The 16,714-nt window shown below is 43.0% G+C and overlaps 1 protein-coding gene across 1 annotated transcript in view; it reads left to right on the top strand.

The window, feature by feature from the left end:
- Positions 1 to 16,451, top strand: part of Ccdc36 (coiled-coil domain containing 36) — a 21,017-nt gene extending 4,566 nt beyond the window's left edge. The window contains exons 2-7 of the mRNA XM_028756587.1: positions 3,178 to 3,352; positions 6,324 to 6,487; positions 9,128 to 9,176; positions 9,563 to 9,650; positions 14,399 to 14,502; positions 15,357 to 16,451. Of these exons, the coding sequence (XP_028612420.1) occupies positions 3,178 to 3,352; positions 6,324 to 6,487; positions 9,128 to 9,176; positions 9,563 to 9,650; positions 14,399 to 14,502; positions 15,357 to 16,451 (1,675 nt within the window). The remainder of the gene's footprint in view (positions 1 to 3,177; positions 3,353 to 6,323; positions 6,488 to 9,127; positions 9,177 to 9,562; positions 9,651 to 14,398; positions 14,503 to 15,356) is intronic.
- Positions 16,452 to 16,714: the final 263 nt, after the last annotated feature.

Below are 16,714 nucleotides of genomic sequence, written 5' to 3'. Positions count from 1 at the left end.
TTGGGCTTTTTGTTTGTTTGTCTGGGGTTTTTTTGTTTTGTTTTCAAGACAAGGTTTCTCTGGGTAGCTGGCTGTCCTGGAACCCCCTTTGTGGACCAAGCTGGCCTTGAACTCACAGAGATTCACCCCCAACCCCCAATCTCAGCCTTCTGAGTGCTGGGATTAAAGGCAAGTGTCCAGGGTAAAGCCACACCCAGCTCAGGCTCTTGTGTTTGTATTGTTATGGCTCCTTCTCTCTCCGGTCCTGTTGCCTTCATTCACTTTCCAAATGATCTGTTGTAAACATGTATTTATATAGGTTTAAAAATTCATGGGGCTGGAGAGGTGGCTGAGTGGTTAAGAGCACCGACTGCTCTTCCAGAGGTCATGACTTCAATTTGCAGCAACCACATGGTGACTTACAACCATCTGTAATGGTGTCCGATGCCTTCTTCTGGTGTGTCAGCAACAGGATGCTCATATACATTAAATAAATAAATCTAAAAAAATTTCACAAAATGATAGATAAGTAATAGAGTTCACTTTAAATAAATTCTGCTTTTTAAAGTGTGTGTGCGTGTGTGTGTGTGTGTGTGTGTGTGTTAGTGTTATGGACACATGTGCTAGGCTATCTGCATAGCGTTCAGAGGAGCTAGCTCTTTTCTACCCTCATGAGTTTCAGCTTGTCAGACTTATGTGGCAAGTGCTGGACAATCCTGCCCTAACAGGTTTGGGTTTTATTTATTTATTTTTTGTACTCAAAATTATTTTTGAAATTTATCCATGTGTTTTTACATAAATGTAGCTTATTGCTTCCAACTACTGCATCAGCTAAATGCAGTTTGTAGTTTGTCTTTTTTCTTTATGATGAACTGATTTGTTTTTTATGATAGAGAATGTCAAACTGGGCGATCGTAGTGCATGCTTTTGATCTCAGCACTCAGGAGGCAGAGGGCAGTGTAGACATGGATTTATCAAAACCTGCTTTTAATAAGGGTTCTTAAATCCTTTAACCTCCCTTCTATCCCACCACCCACCAGAGGTAGTGGAAAAGAAAGGTTATTAGAATACCAGGAATGTGGACCTGTTTAGAAATAGTTCTTTGGAGCAAATCTAATCTGTGTTGTGAGGATATCAGCAGTTCAGTTCACATGAATCAGCAGCAGAGGCTCAATCCACTTGCAAACATTCATGAGTCAGCGAGGACAGGTTGATCCAGAAGAAACTGTGAGGCTCTGCTGTATGCTGTAGTAGTAGTTTCTTGGAGTGATTTCAATCTTCAGTTGTCAGGATACCAGCAGTCCACTTCAGTAGTGTCAGAATCAACAGTGGTGGCACAACCCAGCAGAAACAGCCAGGCCTCCCAGGAATCAGCATGAGTCAGCAGGAGTGACCAGGACCAGCTGAAATGCTAAGAAAAGGTTTTTGCCAAGTCTTTCTCAGCAAAGTGAAAATCAGTGAAGATGAAGACAAGACCAATGAAGTGTTGCAAAGCTAGCTATGCAAGCCTACCATCATGGTCCCTAGAGTCCTATTTATGCTACCTCCAAACATCACATGTCCTCCCATAGGTCTTGCCTCAGCAAAACACCATGTGAGTCTGTATCAGCTGATGTATCCAGAAACTTCCACTTTACTCTGCCAATTGGCCAGTCTGAGGAAGCAGCAAGAATGCTCCAGAACACCACCAGAAGTTTTTTGGTGCATTTCTTTCTATGAAATCATGACCTGTAAGGAATGGCAAGGCCTACCAATACCATCCAGCGTCATCCATCTTCTGTTGGGTCATATTTATATTCCTTCTTAACATCATGTATCCTTTCACCTGTATGCCCCAGCAAAACATCATTTGACATACCTAACTTTCCACAGAAGCCAGAAGTTTCTACTTCAGGTCAGGATCTCTGAGTTTGAGGCCAGCTTGGTCTATAGAGTGAGTTCCAGAACAACCAGGGCAACACAGAGAAACCCTGTCTCGAAAAACTAAACCAAACAAACAAACAAAAAGAGACTGTCTCTTAATCCCTAAAGTTTTATGAACTTAGGTCTAAAATGGTGTTTGTTGAGGCCTGCTCCTTTTAACATAACTGTAGCCATTTTGTATTCAGTGTCCATTTGCTCATAAGGTGAAATTAAGTTCAGGTTCTCAGACTACTTCCTAGAAGTAATTATCCATAGCTGACATTGAAAAATGAATAAGCCAAAAGTTATGGTTGAATCACTTATGTCCTGTTATCTCAATATTCCGAAATTCCCCTGTTCACCACCTGTCCACCACCTCTCTACCTCTCTTACCTCACTCAGGACCAGTCAGCTTAAAGGTTGGCTGATAATACTTTGTCTAGTTAGCCAAATATGATGCACTTCACTGCTTGCCTTTAAACTTTTTTTTGATTTTCGAGACAGGGTTTCTCTGTGTAGCCCCGGCTGTCCTGGAACTCACTCTGTAGACCAGGGTGGCCTCGAACTCAGAAATCTGCCTGCCTCTGCCTCCCAAGTGCTGGGATTAAAGGCGTGCACCACTACTGCCCGGCTGCCTTTAAACTTTTTTGTTTATTTTGTTTTTATTTATTTATGTAAGTACACTGTAGCTGTCTTCAGACACCTCATAAGAGCTCGTCAGATCTCATTACGGATGGTTGTGAGCCACCATGTGGTTGCTGGGATTTGAATTCATGACCTCTGGAAGAGCAGTCAGTGCTCTTAACTGCTCTCACCAGCCCACCTTTAAACTTTTGTTCTTTTTTTTTTTCCACCTTTAAACTTTTGAGACTGTTTTTTCATATAAAAAATTTGCCCTATTCTTGCTTAACTATTCTTGCTTAACTGAGACGGATTGTGTGGCAGTTCCTGAACCCCAACACTGTTATGACTCAAAATGCTGTGATTCAAGGAATAGTGGTGTCAGTCCTTTCTGTTTGAATTTCCATTTGCTTGTTCTCCACTTGTCAATCAAAGTGTGTGTGTGTGTGTGGCTTCATTTCCTTGTTCTTTGTATGTCATAAAGGCAGTGAATAGAGCATGTTGACTTAGAGATCAAAACAAATATGGCAGAGCTACATAATAGAGAGCCCATCTCAAAACAACAACAAAACAAGCATGTGTTCTCATCGAAGTATTCTGAAGTAGTAGCTGTGAGTTCTGGTTTAATTTCTTCAGGATGCTTGTTTACATAATGTTTTTCTTGCTTTGTTTCAGGCTCACTAAACCATCTAACTGGAATAGTAATCAGACTGACTGTTCTTCTCCCAGTGATTCCCAGTTCCTCTTTGGATCTCAGTTCTGTCCTGAAAATTCAGAGTCTCTGTTACCATCCTTGGATGCTGGTGCTTATTTAAAACACCCAAAACAGACACAACAGAATTCTGTAGATGTGAGTCTCGTTTCCAGCTAGTTAAAATTTTCTTTTTGAGATAGAATCTTTCTATGTAGGCCAGTCTGGACTCTCCATCTCTGTTTTCAGCCTCCTGGTTGTTGGAATTATAGGTTTTGGCAGCCACCACTAGCTCTGATTTCCAAATTTCTCTGTATATAATCCATAGTTCTTATCGAGGCAAGCTTAAAAAAGAATTATTCTATTGTAATATGAACATACTTTAGAATTATGAAGATTACTATCCTAGATGGGTTAGTACTTGATTGATGGCATTTTGTTTTGTTTTTGTTTTTGAGTTAAGGTCTCATTATATAGCCTTGGCTATCCTAGAACTCCTTATATAGACCAGGCTGGCTTGAATTTAGAAATCTGACTGCCTGTTCCTAAGTATTGGGAGTAAAAGGATGCACTACCATGCCTAGCTGACTCATGACTTATAAATTAACCTAGAGGTCTGAAATATGTATATACATATATACATATACGTATACGTATATACAGTGTCTTTTATTGCCAGAACAACATAAAATAGTGTCAATCTCTTGAGCATTACTAGGGAGAGGCAAATACGCATATTTCTTCATGATTGTGAAAATTTCTAAGCAGCAATAGCTTTTGTAAAATGAATTAGTTTGTTTGCTTTTATTAGACAAAGTCTTTCTATGTAGCTGGCTGGCCTGGAACTCACTATGTAGAACCAGGCTGGCTTCACATTCACAGAGACCCATCTGCCTCTGCCTTGAGAACGCTGGGGTTCAAGGTGTGCACCATCGTACTGCTGCTTCTGTGAGTAGGAATAGAGGGGCTGGAGAGATGGCTCAGTGGTTAAGAGCACCGACTGCACTTCCAGAGGTCCTGAGTTCAAATCCCAGCAACCACATGGTGGCTCACAACCATCTGTAATGGGATCTGATGCCCTCTTCTGGTGTGTCTGATCACAGCAACTGTGTACTCACATTCATAAAAATAAATAAATCTTTTTAAAAAAAAAAGAGTAGGAATAGAGAAGGTTAGAATAAATGACTCAGTGGGACAAGTGCTCTCTGTATAAACTTGAAGACCTGAGTTTGAAGTCCTCGAATTCATCTAAAGCCAAGCATGATGGTACATATTACTAACACATATCTAATTCTAGAGCTCATACAAGGGGATGGGAGGGTGAGACAGAAAATCAGCGGGCCAGCTAACCTGTCATATACAGTAGTGAACACAAAGATAAGCTCTTCCTCAAACAAACTGGAAGGGTTTGCCAACACCTGAGGTTGTCCTCTGACTTCTACACATGGCATACACATGCCTACACTTATGAACACACACATATACAGGATTAAATCCATAAATAAATAAATAAATAAATAAATAAATAAATAAAATAAGCCCTTTGACTTAAATAAAGGGACACATTTTAGTTTTTCAGTGCTGTTGATGGAATCCAGGGCCTAGCAGGGCAAGTGTTCTACCTGTAAGCTATAGACTAGCTCTCTTAATTTTTAAAACATTTATTCTTGGGGTTAGAGAGATGGCTCAGTGGTTAACAGTATTGGCTGCTCTTCCAGAGGACCCAGGTTCAATTTCCAGCACCCACATAGCATCTCATATCTGTAACTCCAGATCCAGAGGATCTGACATAGACATACATGCAGGAAAAACATCATAAAAAGTAAAAATTAAAACATTTATTCTTTCACAATTTCATGTATGTATAATGCACGTTGATTCCCCATATCTTCTCTTATGTGCTTTCCCTTCCCTCTGAACTCCTTCCCCCCAACAGGTTTCCCACTGTGTTTCTATATTGTTTTATGGCCAGTGTAATTACTTTTCATTTTCTCTTTGCTTCTGAGACAAAGTTTCATGTTGCCCTGGCTGGTCTCAAAGGCACTGAATAGCCAAATTAACTGTGTAGCCAAAGATGATCATGGACTTCTTAATTATTAGTAATATTGCATTATTGCTTTGCTGTTTATTATTTGTTTCTTTGGGCACAGAGGACACCTTGGTAGAGATGGTTTCGTCCTACCAGGTGGATTCCAGGGATAGAACGCAGGTTGGTGGCAAGCATCTTTACTGGCTGCGCCATCTCCTAGGTGTGACTTTGGATTCCTGAACCTCCTGGAACTACAAGATTGCATTATCACTTTGTTATCTTTTTACAAAAACTAATTACATTTATTTATTTGTGAGGGTTGAGCACTCACTGTCTTAAGTCTGTGTTTTATTGCTGTGAAAAGACACTATGACCAAGGCAACTCTCATAAGAGGAAGCATTTAACTGGGGGCTTGCTTAAAGTTTCAGAGGTTTAGCCAGTAATCAAGGCAGGGAGAAGGCAGGACGTAGGCTGGTGTTGGAGGAATAGCTGAGAGCTACACCCTAATTTGTAGGTAGAGAGAGACTTTTGAGTTTGGCAAGGGCTTCTGAAACCCCAAAGCCCACCCCCAGGGACACAATTACTCCAACTAGGCCAGGCTTCTTCATCTTCTAATCCTTTCAGCACCACTTCCGGGTGACAAATCATTCAATTCAAATGCGCCTATGGGGGTCATTATTATTCAAACCACCTTAAGCCCTGGAGTCTGAACAACTCATGTAAATCAGGTTTCTCCCAGGTCCCAGGAAACAAACTCAGGCAGTCAGGCTTGGGAGCAGGTTCTGTTACCTAAGTCATCTCACCAGCCCATAAAAAAGAGATGATTGCCTGAGCAATTGGTACACACCTTTAATCCAGCACCTGGGAGACAGAGGCAGGTGCATCTCTGTGAGTTCAAGTCAGCCTGGTCTACAAATCAAGTTCTAGGAAATTCAGGGCTGTTACACAAAGTAACCCTGTCTCGGAAAACAAAACAAACAAAAACAAAAAAACAAAAATAAAAGGATCCTTAAAAATAAAATTAAAAATTACTTAAATATGGTTCTGCATTGTACAGAGACTAGTGTCTGACATTTGGTATTGCTTTTTTCATTTCACAGAATGAACCTAGTATTTTCACAAAATACCAAGCAAAGCCCCAGTTGTTTGGAGGAGATACAAAGGGTGAAGGTTTATTTTCTCTTCCTTTGCCAGTTGGGAAATCAAAAGGACTCTCAAAACAGTTTGAAGAGAAAAAACGAAGGGCAACGGACCAATCTGACAGGTAAACACATCTTTTAAGAGGACGAGAAAGCTCATGCTTTCGGAAGGAAACAAAATGTACCATTAATAATCAGATAATTGAATTTCTGTATAATAACATGCATTTATGAGGGATGTGCATAGCAAGAAGAAACAGAATCAATATTGCACACACTGTTCACATACACATGCACACACACATGAGGAGGGTTGGTCAGTGACAGAAAGATAGAAAAACTGATTTGTTTTGGAAGTTAGTTGGTCCCATAAATCTTCTGTATGCATTCTAGAGAACCAAGGGCCCAGAGATATAATTGAGTCTGAACAGAGGACCCTAGAAGGAAGGGGAGAGAGGCAACTCCTTAAGTGTTGAAGTGTTGAAGACTCAAGAGCTAGGAGCTCCACTGTACAGGGCAGAAGAAGCTGGAAGTCATAAGCCATGAGGACAATCTTCCCTTTCTTTAGCCTCTGGTCAGGTCATCAGTAGACTGGGTAATATATCTGCACTTTATAAAGATTAACTTGTTGTTTTTTTTTTAAGGGTATCATGTAGAACCTCCCCCCCAATATATATCAGCAATAGAGTGCTTACCTAGAATGCCAGGACCCTAGGTTATTCTCTATTTCCACAAAATAAATATTAAATGGAAAACATGGAAGGCAACATTGCAGCAAGCTGGGTGTTGAGGATGCCCAATTGTAATCCCAGTTTTAGGAGACAGAGGCTGGAGGGTCAGGAGTTCGAGGTCATCTTGGCAACAGTGAGTTCTGCTTACAGATCAGTTTGGGTTACTGACACAAACTGGCTGCACTCTTGCTTTCTACAGTTTGCTTGGGTGTGTATTAGTTTTGTTTCTGCTGCTATGATAAAATAACTGGACCAAAGCAACCTGAAGCCAGAGGGTGGTCGTGTGCACCTTTAATCCAGCACTCCAGTGGCAGAGGTAGGTGGACCTCTGTTAGTTTGAGGCCAGAAAAACTCTGTCTCAAAAAAAAAAAAAAAAAACCAACAATAATAAAACAAAATAAACAAACAACAGCCCGAATAAGGAAGAATAGTTCATTTGGCTCAAGCTGCAGGTTATGGTCCATTTCTGTAGAGAAGTGGAGACAGCAGGAAAGTGAAGCAACTGATAACAACACATGTACAGTTTGAGAGCAGAGGGATGGCTACCTCCATGGTCTCCTTTTTTTCTACAGTTCAGGACCCACACCTAGGGAATGGGACTGCACTTTTAGGCTTGAGTCTTCTCCTGTCAATGAATATAGTCATGACAATCACTAAGAAATACACCCACAGATCAACTTAACCTAGAGGATTTCTTACTGAGGTTCCTTTCTCAGGTGATTGTACAGTTGACAGTTGAAATGTGTGCCTGTCTATGAAAAGCAGAGCGGGACTTCAGATGTTTCCCTCGAATCATTCTCCACCTTGTTTGGTTTCCACTTAATTTTTGTTTCAGTGAACTTTGACCTCATGACCTCAGCTTACAGTAGCTAACTAGCAAGTACCAAGGATTTTCTGATTCTGTCTTCCCAGTGCTGGAATTACATCCCTATGCCTGGCTTTTATGTGCATGCTGGGGCTCCAAACTCAGGTCTCTTGTTCTTCCAAGGCAAATATTTTATCTACTGAGCTGTCTTCCCACCCACCCTGCCTTGGTTTTTGAAGCAAGGTCTCTCACTAGGACCTGGGGTTCTCTAATTAGGCTAGTTTAGCTGGCTGTTGAGACTGCAATTGAAGAGTATGCCTAGCTGTGGGTGCCTGGTCTAGAACTCAAAACTTTATGTTTATATTGGAGCCATCTCCCTAGTGCTCAAACTCTTGCCTGTTAATTTTTTCTTTTATGCTTTGGTTTGAGACAGGACCTCACTTAAAATTTGTAGTGATCCCTCTGCCTGAGACTCTCAAGTCCTGGAGTCATAGAAATGGACCACCAACACCCAGTTAGTAATTGCTTTATGCTTTCTTCGATGTGACTTGTGGATTTTAATGTAACCAGTATCATATTTGTCTCTGAAATCAAAAACTAGATTTTTTTGAAAACTGCAAAATTCAAGTAATATTATATTGCTTCTGTCTAAATGTTTCCCTTCTAGATTTTATTTCTCAGATCATCCGTAGGGTTAAGTGGGATCCCACATCCGCTCCGCCACAGGGCTCTCGAGGTGGGCCACAGGAAGTTTGACTTCGCTTACCCTACCCTGGAGCTGGGCGGGTGCTGGGCTATGGGGAGATAAGGTGTGTACAATGACCTGTCTCAAAAAGTCAGGAAGAAGAGCTGGAAAGCTGCCTCTGCACTAATTGTTCTTGCAGAGGACTCAGGTTTGGTTCCCAGCACCTATAAGGTGGCTCACAAACATTCTAACTCCAGTTCCAGGAGAGCCAACAACCTCTCCTAAGCTCCTTGGGCACCTGGCATGCATATGGTACACAGAGGCTACAACAGACGTATACATGTGTGATAAATAAATCTTAGAAGGGAAGTAAGGCAACCGTAGGAGGGAAGGAAGAGAGTGGGACTCACGTTGGAAAGCAGTTTCTTAGGGTTTGGCCTGGACAACCGAGGTTTCTCGGGCAAACTCTCCAACTTACTTATCCGTGGTTTTTCAATAGAGCACAAGGATTTATTCTTTCCCTTTTTCCCCCCCTCAACTCTAGTGAGACGCTGCACAACTTTGTTTCTCATTTTCCAGAAGTCATTCACAAGGTAGGTTCAGCTAAGGGTCAGAGTTAGTGTCCTGTAGCGCCTGCAGAAGAGCATCATTGTTACTGTTTTAGCATTAAATGACAATTCTCCGCCTCAGTAAGACAACAGGTCGCGATTTCTTTTTTCTTTTCTTTTTTTTAAATTTAACTTTATTTTGTGTGTTGGGGGTTTTGTCTGCATTTATGTCCACGTTCCACATGTGCACAGTGTCCTCGGAGGGCAGAAGAAGTCACTATGTCCCTTGGAGTTGGAGTTATAGACAGTTGTGAGCTACTGCCTTTGGGTGCTGGGATCAAACCCTGGCCTTATGAAAAGCAGACAGTGCTCCCAGCCTCTGACCAGTTCTCCCGTCACCATGTGATTCCTTTCTTCATTTTGTTTCTTAGTTGCAGACATCTGTGGAAAAGTCTGAGGAACACCTCAGCTCTAGAAGCCAGTCTATTTTAGATTCTGTGGAGACCATAGCCAAGACCTGTAAGTGTCCCATGGTTTTTTGTTCATTTGTATTTTTAAAATTTTTGTCAGTGTCACAAGGTTAATGTTAGCAGCAGAGGGCACTGGTGAGCCATGAATGTGAACTTTCTGACCCTAGCCAGGTTTCCAGGGTGATTTCATATTGTTCACGATAAGAGGTAAGTGCATAAAATTAGGCCTGCATAATAGAACCCACTGCTATGTGACTACACTTTTTGGGTTTTGTTTCGTTTGTTTTTTGTTTTGTTTTGAGGCAGAGTATCTCATTCCATAGCCCTGGCCAGCTAGGATCCTACTCACCACCAGGCTGGCTACATCTGCTTCTCAGGTGCTGGAATTAAAGGCATGTTTCACCACATCCGATTTGTAAACTTTAGTGCAATTTTTTATTTTATTTATTTAGAAAAAATGTTTGTCTATGTAGCACTGGGTGGCCTGGAACTTGTAAATGACCAGGCTAAAAGTATATATTAGAGAACATTAGTTAGGTAGTTCAGACTTTTAGAATGTGAACCAGTTCCCTAGGACTGGAGATTCAGACAGCTGTGCACCGCCATGCTTTGTAAGTGCTGGAATCAAACCCAGCTCATCTGGAAGAGCGGAGTTACACCAAGCTCTCACTGGCCCATTCCAACCCTTGGATCCCATGATGGCTTTTCTGAAGTACTGATCCTCTCTCTCCTCAGCTACTTGCTGTCTCAGGGTAGCTCTGCCAGCCTTCTCACCACATGCCTGATATGAGTCAGCAGCCTCCCTTGCCCGCTGTGCTCGATGTAGACACACTCCTCCTTAGGAGTTAGAAATACTCCAGTCACCTGCTGTTCTTCTCATTGCCTTGGTTTAGTGAGAGTTGTTTTGTGATGAGTCAGCCTTCATCTTGATGTCAGTTATAGAGTGCTGTTTGCAAAAGTCCCCTCCCCCAACAATGAAATGACTTCCATGTAGGTGAATGCCTTTATAAACACTCAACACACTATTCTCCTTAGCTAGACGCTATTCTCTAAGAAAATAGATGCTTATGCCTCTGTACTTGTTTGCATTTCTTTGTTTATTTTTTATTTTAAACTAATCCAAGGCAGCTCATTCACATTTACAAAAATCAGTGCCTTTGCCTGGCTCATAAAATACTTTTCATCTGTCTAAAAAGAAACACTGTACTGTTTATGCACTGACTTCCAACCTGGGCATCACCACACGGGGCAACTGTGTATCTGTTTAGACAGGTTAGAACTGGAACTGTTACCCTCACTAGTAGCAATGCTGAGAGCAGAGGCAAATGAGGGATGCTTCCTTGTATGATATAATGGAATGACTCCTGTGAGTGCCCCAATCACGCAGTCTTTTAGCTTTCCATTGCTTTATAGAGGTGACGGTGTGCGGGGTGGCAGTGGTGGCAGCTCACACCTTTAGTCCCAGTCCTTTGGAGGCAGAAATATCTCTTAGATATATCTCTGGGTTTAAGGCCAGCCTGGTCTACAGGGTGAGTTCTAGAACAGCTAGGGCCACACAGAGAGATCTTATCTCAGAAAACAAACCAACCAACAACAAAAAGAAGTGAAGGTTTGTTTTGGCCTCCAGAGTATTTAGCTTATGGCTGTTTATAGGAACAGTGCTTCATGGTGAGAACACGTGGAGGAGGTTTGTCCAGGTCATTGTTCTGGAAAGGATTCTGTGTGTTCCATGTGTTCCATGTGTGTAAGGAGCATCCCCAATGATCTGACTTATGTTTACTAGGTCCTACCTCCTTCCTATAAGTACTGCCTCTGCCCACTACTGCTTCAGGCAGGCAACCAAGTCAGGAGGGACAGGAGCTTAAGGATAGCTTTGGCTGCATGGGAAATTGAAGGCCAGCCTGGGTTACACAGTGAGACCCTATCTCAACAAAACAAAACCGAATGAAAATTAATATATATATATTTGCTGGGTGGTGATGGTGCATCCCTTTAATCCCAACACTCAAAAGGCAGAGGCAGGAAGAATCTCTGAGTTGGAAGCTAGCCTGATCTACAGAGCTAGTTCCAGGATAGCCAGGGCCATACAGAGAAACCCTGTCTTGAAAACAAACAAACAAACAACAAAAATCAATCAATCAAACAAACAAACAAACAAAAAAGAATTGCCAGGTGCTGGCAGAGCTGGGAGCTGGTAGTAATAGCAATAGTAACTTTTTAAAATTCTTTTTAAAAAAGACAGGCTAGACTGGAGTTCACTATGGCTTCAAGGCTGGTTTAAAAAGCGTGATAGTTCTTTTCCTGCACCTTCCTAAGAGTTGGCCACCACTTGACCTATGTAGTTTTAAATATAAAAACAGTGGAGTGTGCTGTGTTTACAAGTACCCTCTAAAAGTATACACCTCTGTGACCAGCTCTTTTGTGGATTTAAATGCTATCCTTTTGCTGAGTGTGGTGTAGCAACGCCTGTAATTCCAGCACTTGGGAGGCAGAGGCAGGATGATTCAGGACAGCCTTGGGAGTGTGAAACCAGCCTGGACTGAAGGGACTCTAGCTAGCCTGGGCATGACAAACATGGCTCTGGCAGCCCTTGTCCTTCCCCTACTTCTGTTTCTTTGCTAAAAACCATTAGATTACATTCCTAAAACTAGCCACCAAGGTCTGTTCCCTTATTTGACCACTTCCTCACTGACTACCAAGGATCTGCTATCTAAGTGTTGAGATTCAGTAATCAAAACTCACCTTTTGGCTGCCCTAATTAACTTGTCCAATCAAAATTAAACACCTCATCCTAACACGATGATTCCTCTTTTACCTTTATAAACCACTATTTGTCTGTCTCCTCTCTATCCGGAGGCAGTCCTTTGTCTGTCTGGCTTTACCTCTTATTCCTGGCTCTTTGTCCTTGTGGTACAAGTAAATCCCCTTTGTGCTTGATCATGGGGTGTCTTGTATCAGATGCTCATTCTTTTATGGGCTACATGAGAACTTGTCTCAAAACCAAAACCAAAACCAAACCACCCCTATCAACAGCAAAAAAAAAAAAAAAAAGCCAGACATGGTGAGCCTTTAATCCCAGCATTCTGCAGGCAGAAGGAGGCAGATATTTGTGAATTCTATGCCAGCCAGAACTATATAGTGAATCTGTGTCACAAAAAGTTAATTAATGGGGGCTGGAGAGATGGCTCAGGGGTTAAGAGTACTGATTGTTCTTCCAGAGATCCTGAGTTCAATTCCCAGCAACCACATGGTGGCTCACAACCATCTGTAATGAGATCTGGTGCCCTCTTCTGGCCTGCAGGCAGAACGCTGTATGCATAGTAAATAAATAAATAGATAAATAAACAAACAAACAAATGCCTGATGGTGGTTGGCTCAAATCCTTAATTTGACTACTCAGAAGGCAGAGGCAGATGGATATCTGTGAGTTTGAGGCCAGCTTGATCTACAGAGTGAGTCCTATGACAGCCAGGACTATACAAAGAAGTCCTGTCTCAAAAAACCTAAATAAATAAAATGAATGAATGAATAAATGTAGATAAAGTTAGCCAGTGAGATGACTCAGTAAAGTCACTGAGACTGCTCTGAAGTTCAAGGTCATCCTTGTCTGACATGGAATTTGAAGCCATTGCTGGGCTATGAGAGACCCTGTTTAAAAAGAAAAACAAAAATTAAAAATGATGCACTTTAAAACTTGGCATCCTTTTCCTTAAAGCACATATTGTATTATACAAGAGTTATTTGTACATTTGACATTAGTTACCTGTTTTCTCTGACAACGTTTCTCTTTCTTTTCTTTTAAACAGTGTAGCTGGGTACAGTGGTGCACACCTTTAGTCCCAGCCTGGGGGTGGTTGGCTCACACCCTTAATCCTAGCACTCAGGAGGCAGAGGCAGATCTCTGAGTGTAAGGCCAGCCTGGTCCATAGAGTGAGTTCCAGGCCAAGCAGAGCTACACAAAGAGAAGCCTGTCTTGAAAACAAAAAAACAAAACAAAATGTGTGTGTGTGTGTGTGTGTGTGTGCTTGATAGGATACAATGGGGAAGGTGGGGGTGATTTAAGAGGCCTGTGCCAAGACGTGCTGCTAAGAAATGATGCCAACAACACACAGATCTAGTGTGAGAGGTTTCTTGGGGGAAGGAGTGCTGTTTAGGAGTGGAGACGTGAGGGAGAAATGGAGACAGACAAGCAGACAGACAGACAAAGAGCAAGACAGAATTAGGGAGAAACAGACAGAGAACAGGAAAGAGAGAAACAGGGAATGAGAGAGAAATCTGGGGTGGCCTGAGGCTTTTATGTACCAAACCTGCTGCACCTGGCAGCCGAGGTGGGTGACTGTCTGTGTCCTTGGGTATCAGCTGTAAAGCTGTGGCTAGGTCTCTGAGGGCAGACTGGTGGGAATGCCTGGTTGCTAACAACATGTATAAAATTATGTATGTATGTATGTATTTTTGTATGTATGTTTGTTCAGTATTTGGTGTATAGAAAGATGGTCAATAAATATCAGTGAGTTTGGGGGAAGGCTGTTACTTTATTTTATTTTACTTCATTTTATTGAGACATGGTCTTATCTAGGATTCACCGCATCCTTATGGCTCAACCTTCCAAGTGCAAAGATTGCAGGCCTGTACTTGTGGAGAGATTATTTGGGACTAGAGGACCGAGTCCTGGACATTAGTAGAGAGGACATGATGCGTCCTACTGGACTGCAGCTCCCTCCTTCCCACTGCTGTGCTCTGAGCAGGAGATGTACATCATCAGTCCTTAGGAAGATTTTGTCTTTGTTTTGTGTTTAGTTCAAGAGACTGCGTGGGTCCAGCGTGACCTGATCGTTGAGGCAATGAAAGACAAAGGCAGTGTGGAGCAGGCCATCCTTGAGATACAGAGAACATGTGCAGCTGTGAGTACGAACATCAAGCTCTTGTTTGGTTGGCTTTGTTGTTCAGGCTTGTCCTGAGGTAATGGACTCAAGTGCTCTTGCCCCAGCCTCCTGAGGAGTTCAGATACAGGTATCTGTCACTGCTCATGCATGATTTAGGCTTCGTCTCTAAGATCAAGAGAGAAACTTAACGTGTGAGAGATTTCCATCCAAGAGGAGAGCAGAGAATGGTGGGTTTTTCATTAAGTCAGGATATAGCCTACCCCTCAGGGTTCCCTGGCAGGGTGTGTACCCAGGCCTGGCCCACAATGTAACAATGTACCTGTGCTTACTCTGTGAGGGACAAGCCTTTGTCCACTGGTTGCTTCTCACATTCTTTTTTTTTTTCATTATGACACGGGATCTCTCTCCTGTAGCACAGGCTGTTTAGAACTGACTATGAAGCCCAAGCTAGCCTCAGACCCATGTTAATCCTCTTTTTAATTTATATTTTTAGATTCATTTCTTTTTATATATACAAGTGTTTTGTTTGTGTGTGTGTCTCTGTACCATGTATATGTCTGGTTCCCTTAGAGGTCAGAGGAAGGCATCAGATCCCCTCCAGATTGTACTGGAGGTACTAATGGTTGTAAGCCACCATGTGGGTTCCTGGAACTGAATGTGGGTCCTGTACAAGAGCAGCCAGTGCTCCTAAGCACTGAGGTGTCTGTCCCTCCAGCCCTTCATGGAAGTTAGTGCTCCTGACGCAGCCATTTCAGCACTGGGAGGAGGGTATGAGCTAGGTCCCACATCTGCCCCGCCTCCACATTCCACCCCCACATCCGTCCTCACACTTCATTACGGCCATTGCTCTCCTCTTTCACTTCCTTTCCCAGAGACAAGCAGAATTGATGGAGATGAAATCCACCCTGAAGAACCTTGAAGTTTTAGTTGTCCAGCAGAGTAAGAACTTCCAGCAACTTTGTGACAACCTGGGCCAGCTCCTTGTGCCTGGTGTCCTAGAAGAGCTGAAAAAATTCACCTCTGTGCCTCAGGTGGCTAGGCATCTGAAAGACAGCACCTCTCAGACCTCACCATCTCTGACCGAGAGCCTCCATTTTGCTGGGCAGGAAAAGTATCCCTCGGTAGAACCAGCGACTTGGCAGGCCCAGGAGTCTCCTGCAGAAAATCCCAGTAGGAGTTCCCAGAGACCTGGGGAGTTTGGTGTCTGTGATGAAGAAGCCTCAGAGAGTGATGTTTTTCAAAAGGCTGCATTGACAACAGGCAGGCCCCATAGAGGCAGTGAGCATGTGAAGAGCAAGACCACGCAGACTTACTGCAAGAACTGGGTTATGACCACCAGAAACCTCAGTAACCACTTCTCTAGCCTCCCAAGCCAGAAGGCTGGCAATGACCAGGGTCTAATTGCCCAAGGAGCTTCACAGCTGGACTTAAATAAGTTAGAAGCCAGAGAGAAGAATGCCTGTCCTGAACATGAGGCCCAAAGCATGTGGTCTTTTGACTCATTTGAACAATCAGCAACTGTACAGAAAGGCGGGACCTGCAGAAAAAGGAGGAGAGGCAGGAAGCAGCAACCCAGGAGAGCAAAGAGAGGCCGGCTTCTAGCTAGGAAGCTAGAGCAGACCTCAAGGAAGACCTGTAATTTTATGGCTAGCCATCACTGTCCCCAGTCTCCAGTGTGTGATCCACAGGGGCCCCTCATCTGTTGGCCAACTCCGAGAAGCTCCGAAAAGCCAGGCTGTCATATTTTGGAAGAAACAGGAGAGATCAGTAAGACAGCAAGGGCCGCGCAAGGGAACCTCCTGCAGTCTTCCCAGCGCTCCTCCACAGACAGCAGTTCCCAGGGGGACCAGCAGATGAACTGGTTCAGTGACCTCAGCCTTGAAAACCTAGAGCCTCCTCTGTGTAAGAAGGGAGGGAAGAATTTGCTCTGCGATCCGGATTTTGATAGCAGTGATGATAATTTCTAACCTGCCAACAATGACTTTAGCTGATGGTTTGTTCTCAAGATGACAGACAAACTGTGGGACCTTGGCTAGAGCAGCAGCACACAGCATCTGAAGCTGCCTTATGCAGCCTCAGTCAGAGGTCTTGGCTGACTGTGGCAGTAGGGGGAATCAAGTAGTCTCAATTATCAGTTGCTGCTCACAATGGGAAATGGGGAAGAAATGTGTGGAGACAGTGAAGAAAGCTTGGAGTAGCCTGTGGTAAGGCGTCACAGAGTGGCTTGTGT

Source organism: Grammomys surdaster, unplaced genomic scaffold, assembly GCF_004785775.1.
Source record: "Grammomys surdaster isolate TR1022 unplaced genomic scaffold, NIH_TR_1.0 126131, whole genome shotgun sequence".
In the NCBI taxonomy this organism is placed as follows: domain Eukaryota; kingdom Metazoa; phylum Chordata; class Mammalia; order Rodentia; family Muridae; genus Grammomys; species Grammomys surdaster.
Note: the sequence above shows the minus strand (reverse complement) of the source record. Positions and strands in the feature narration are given on the sequence as shown.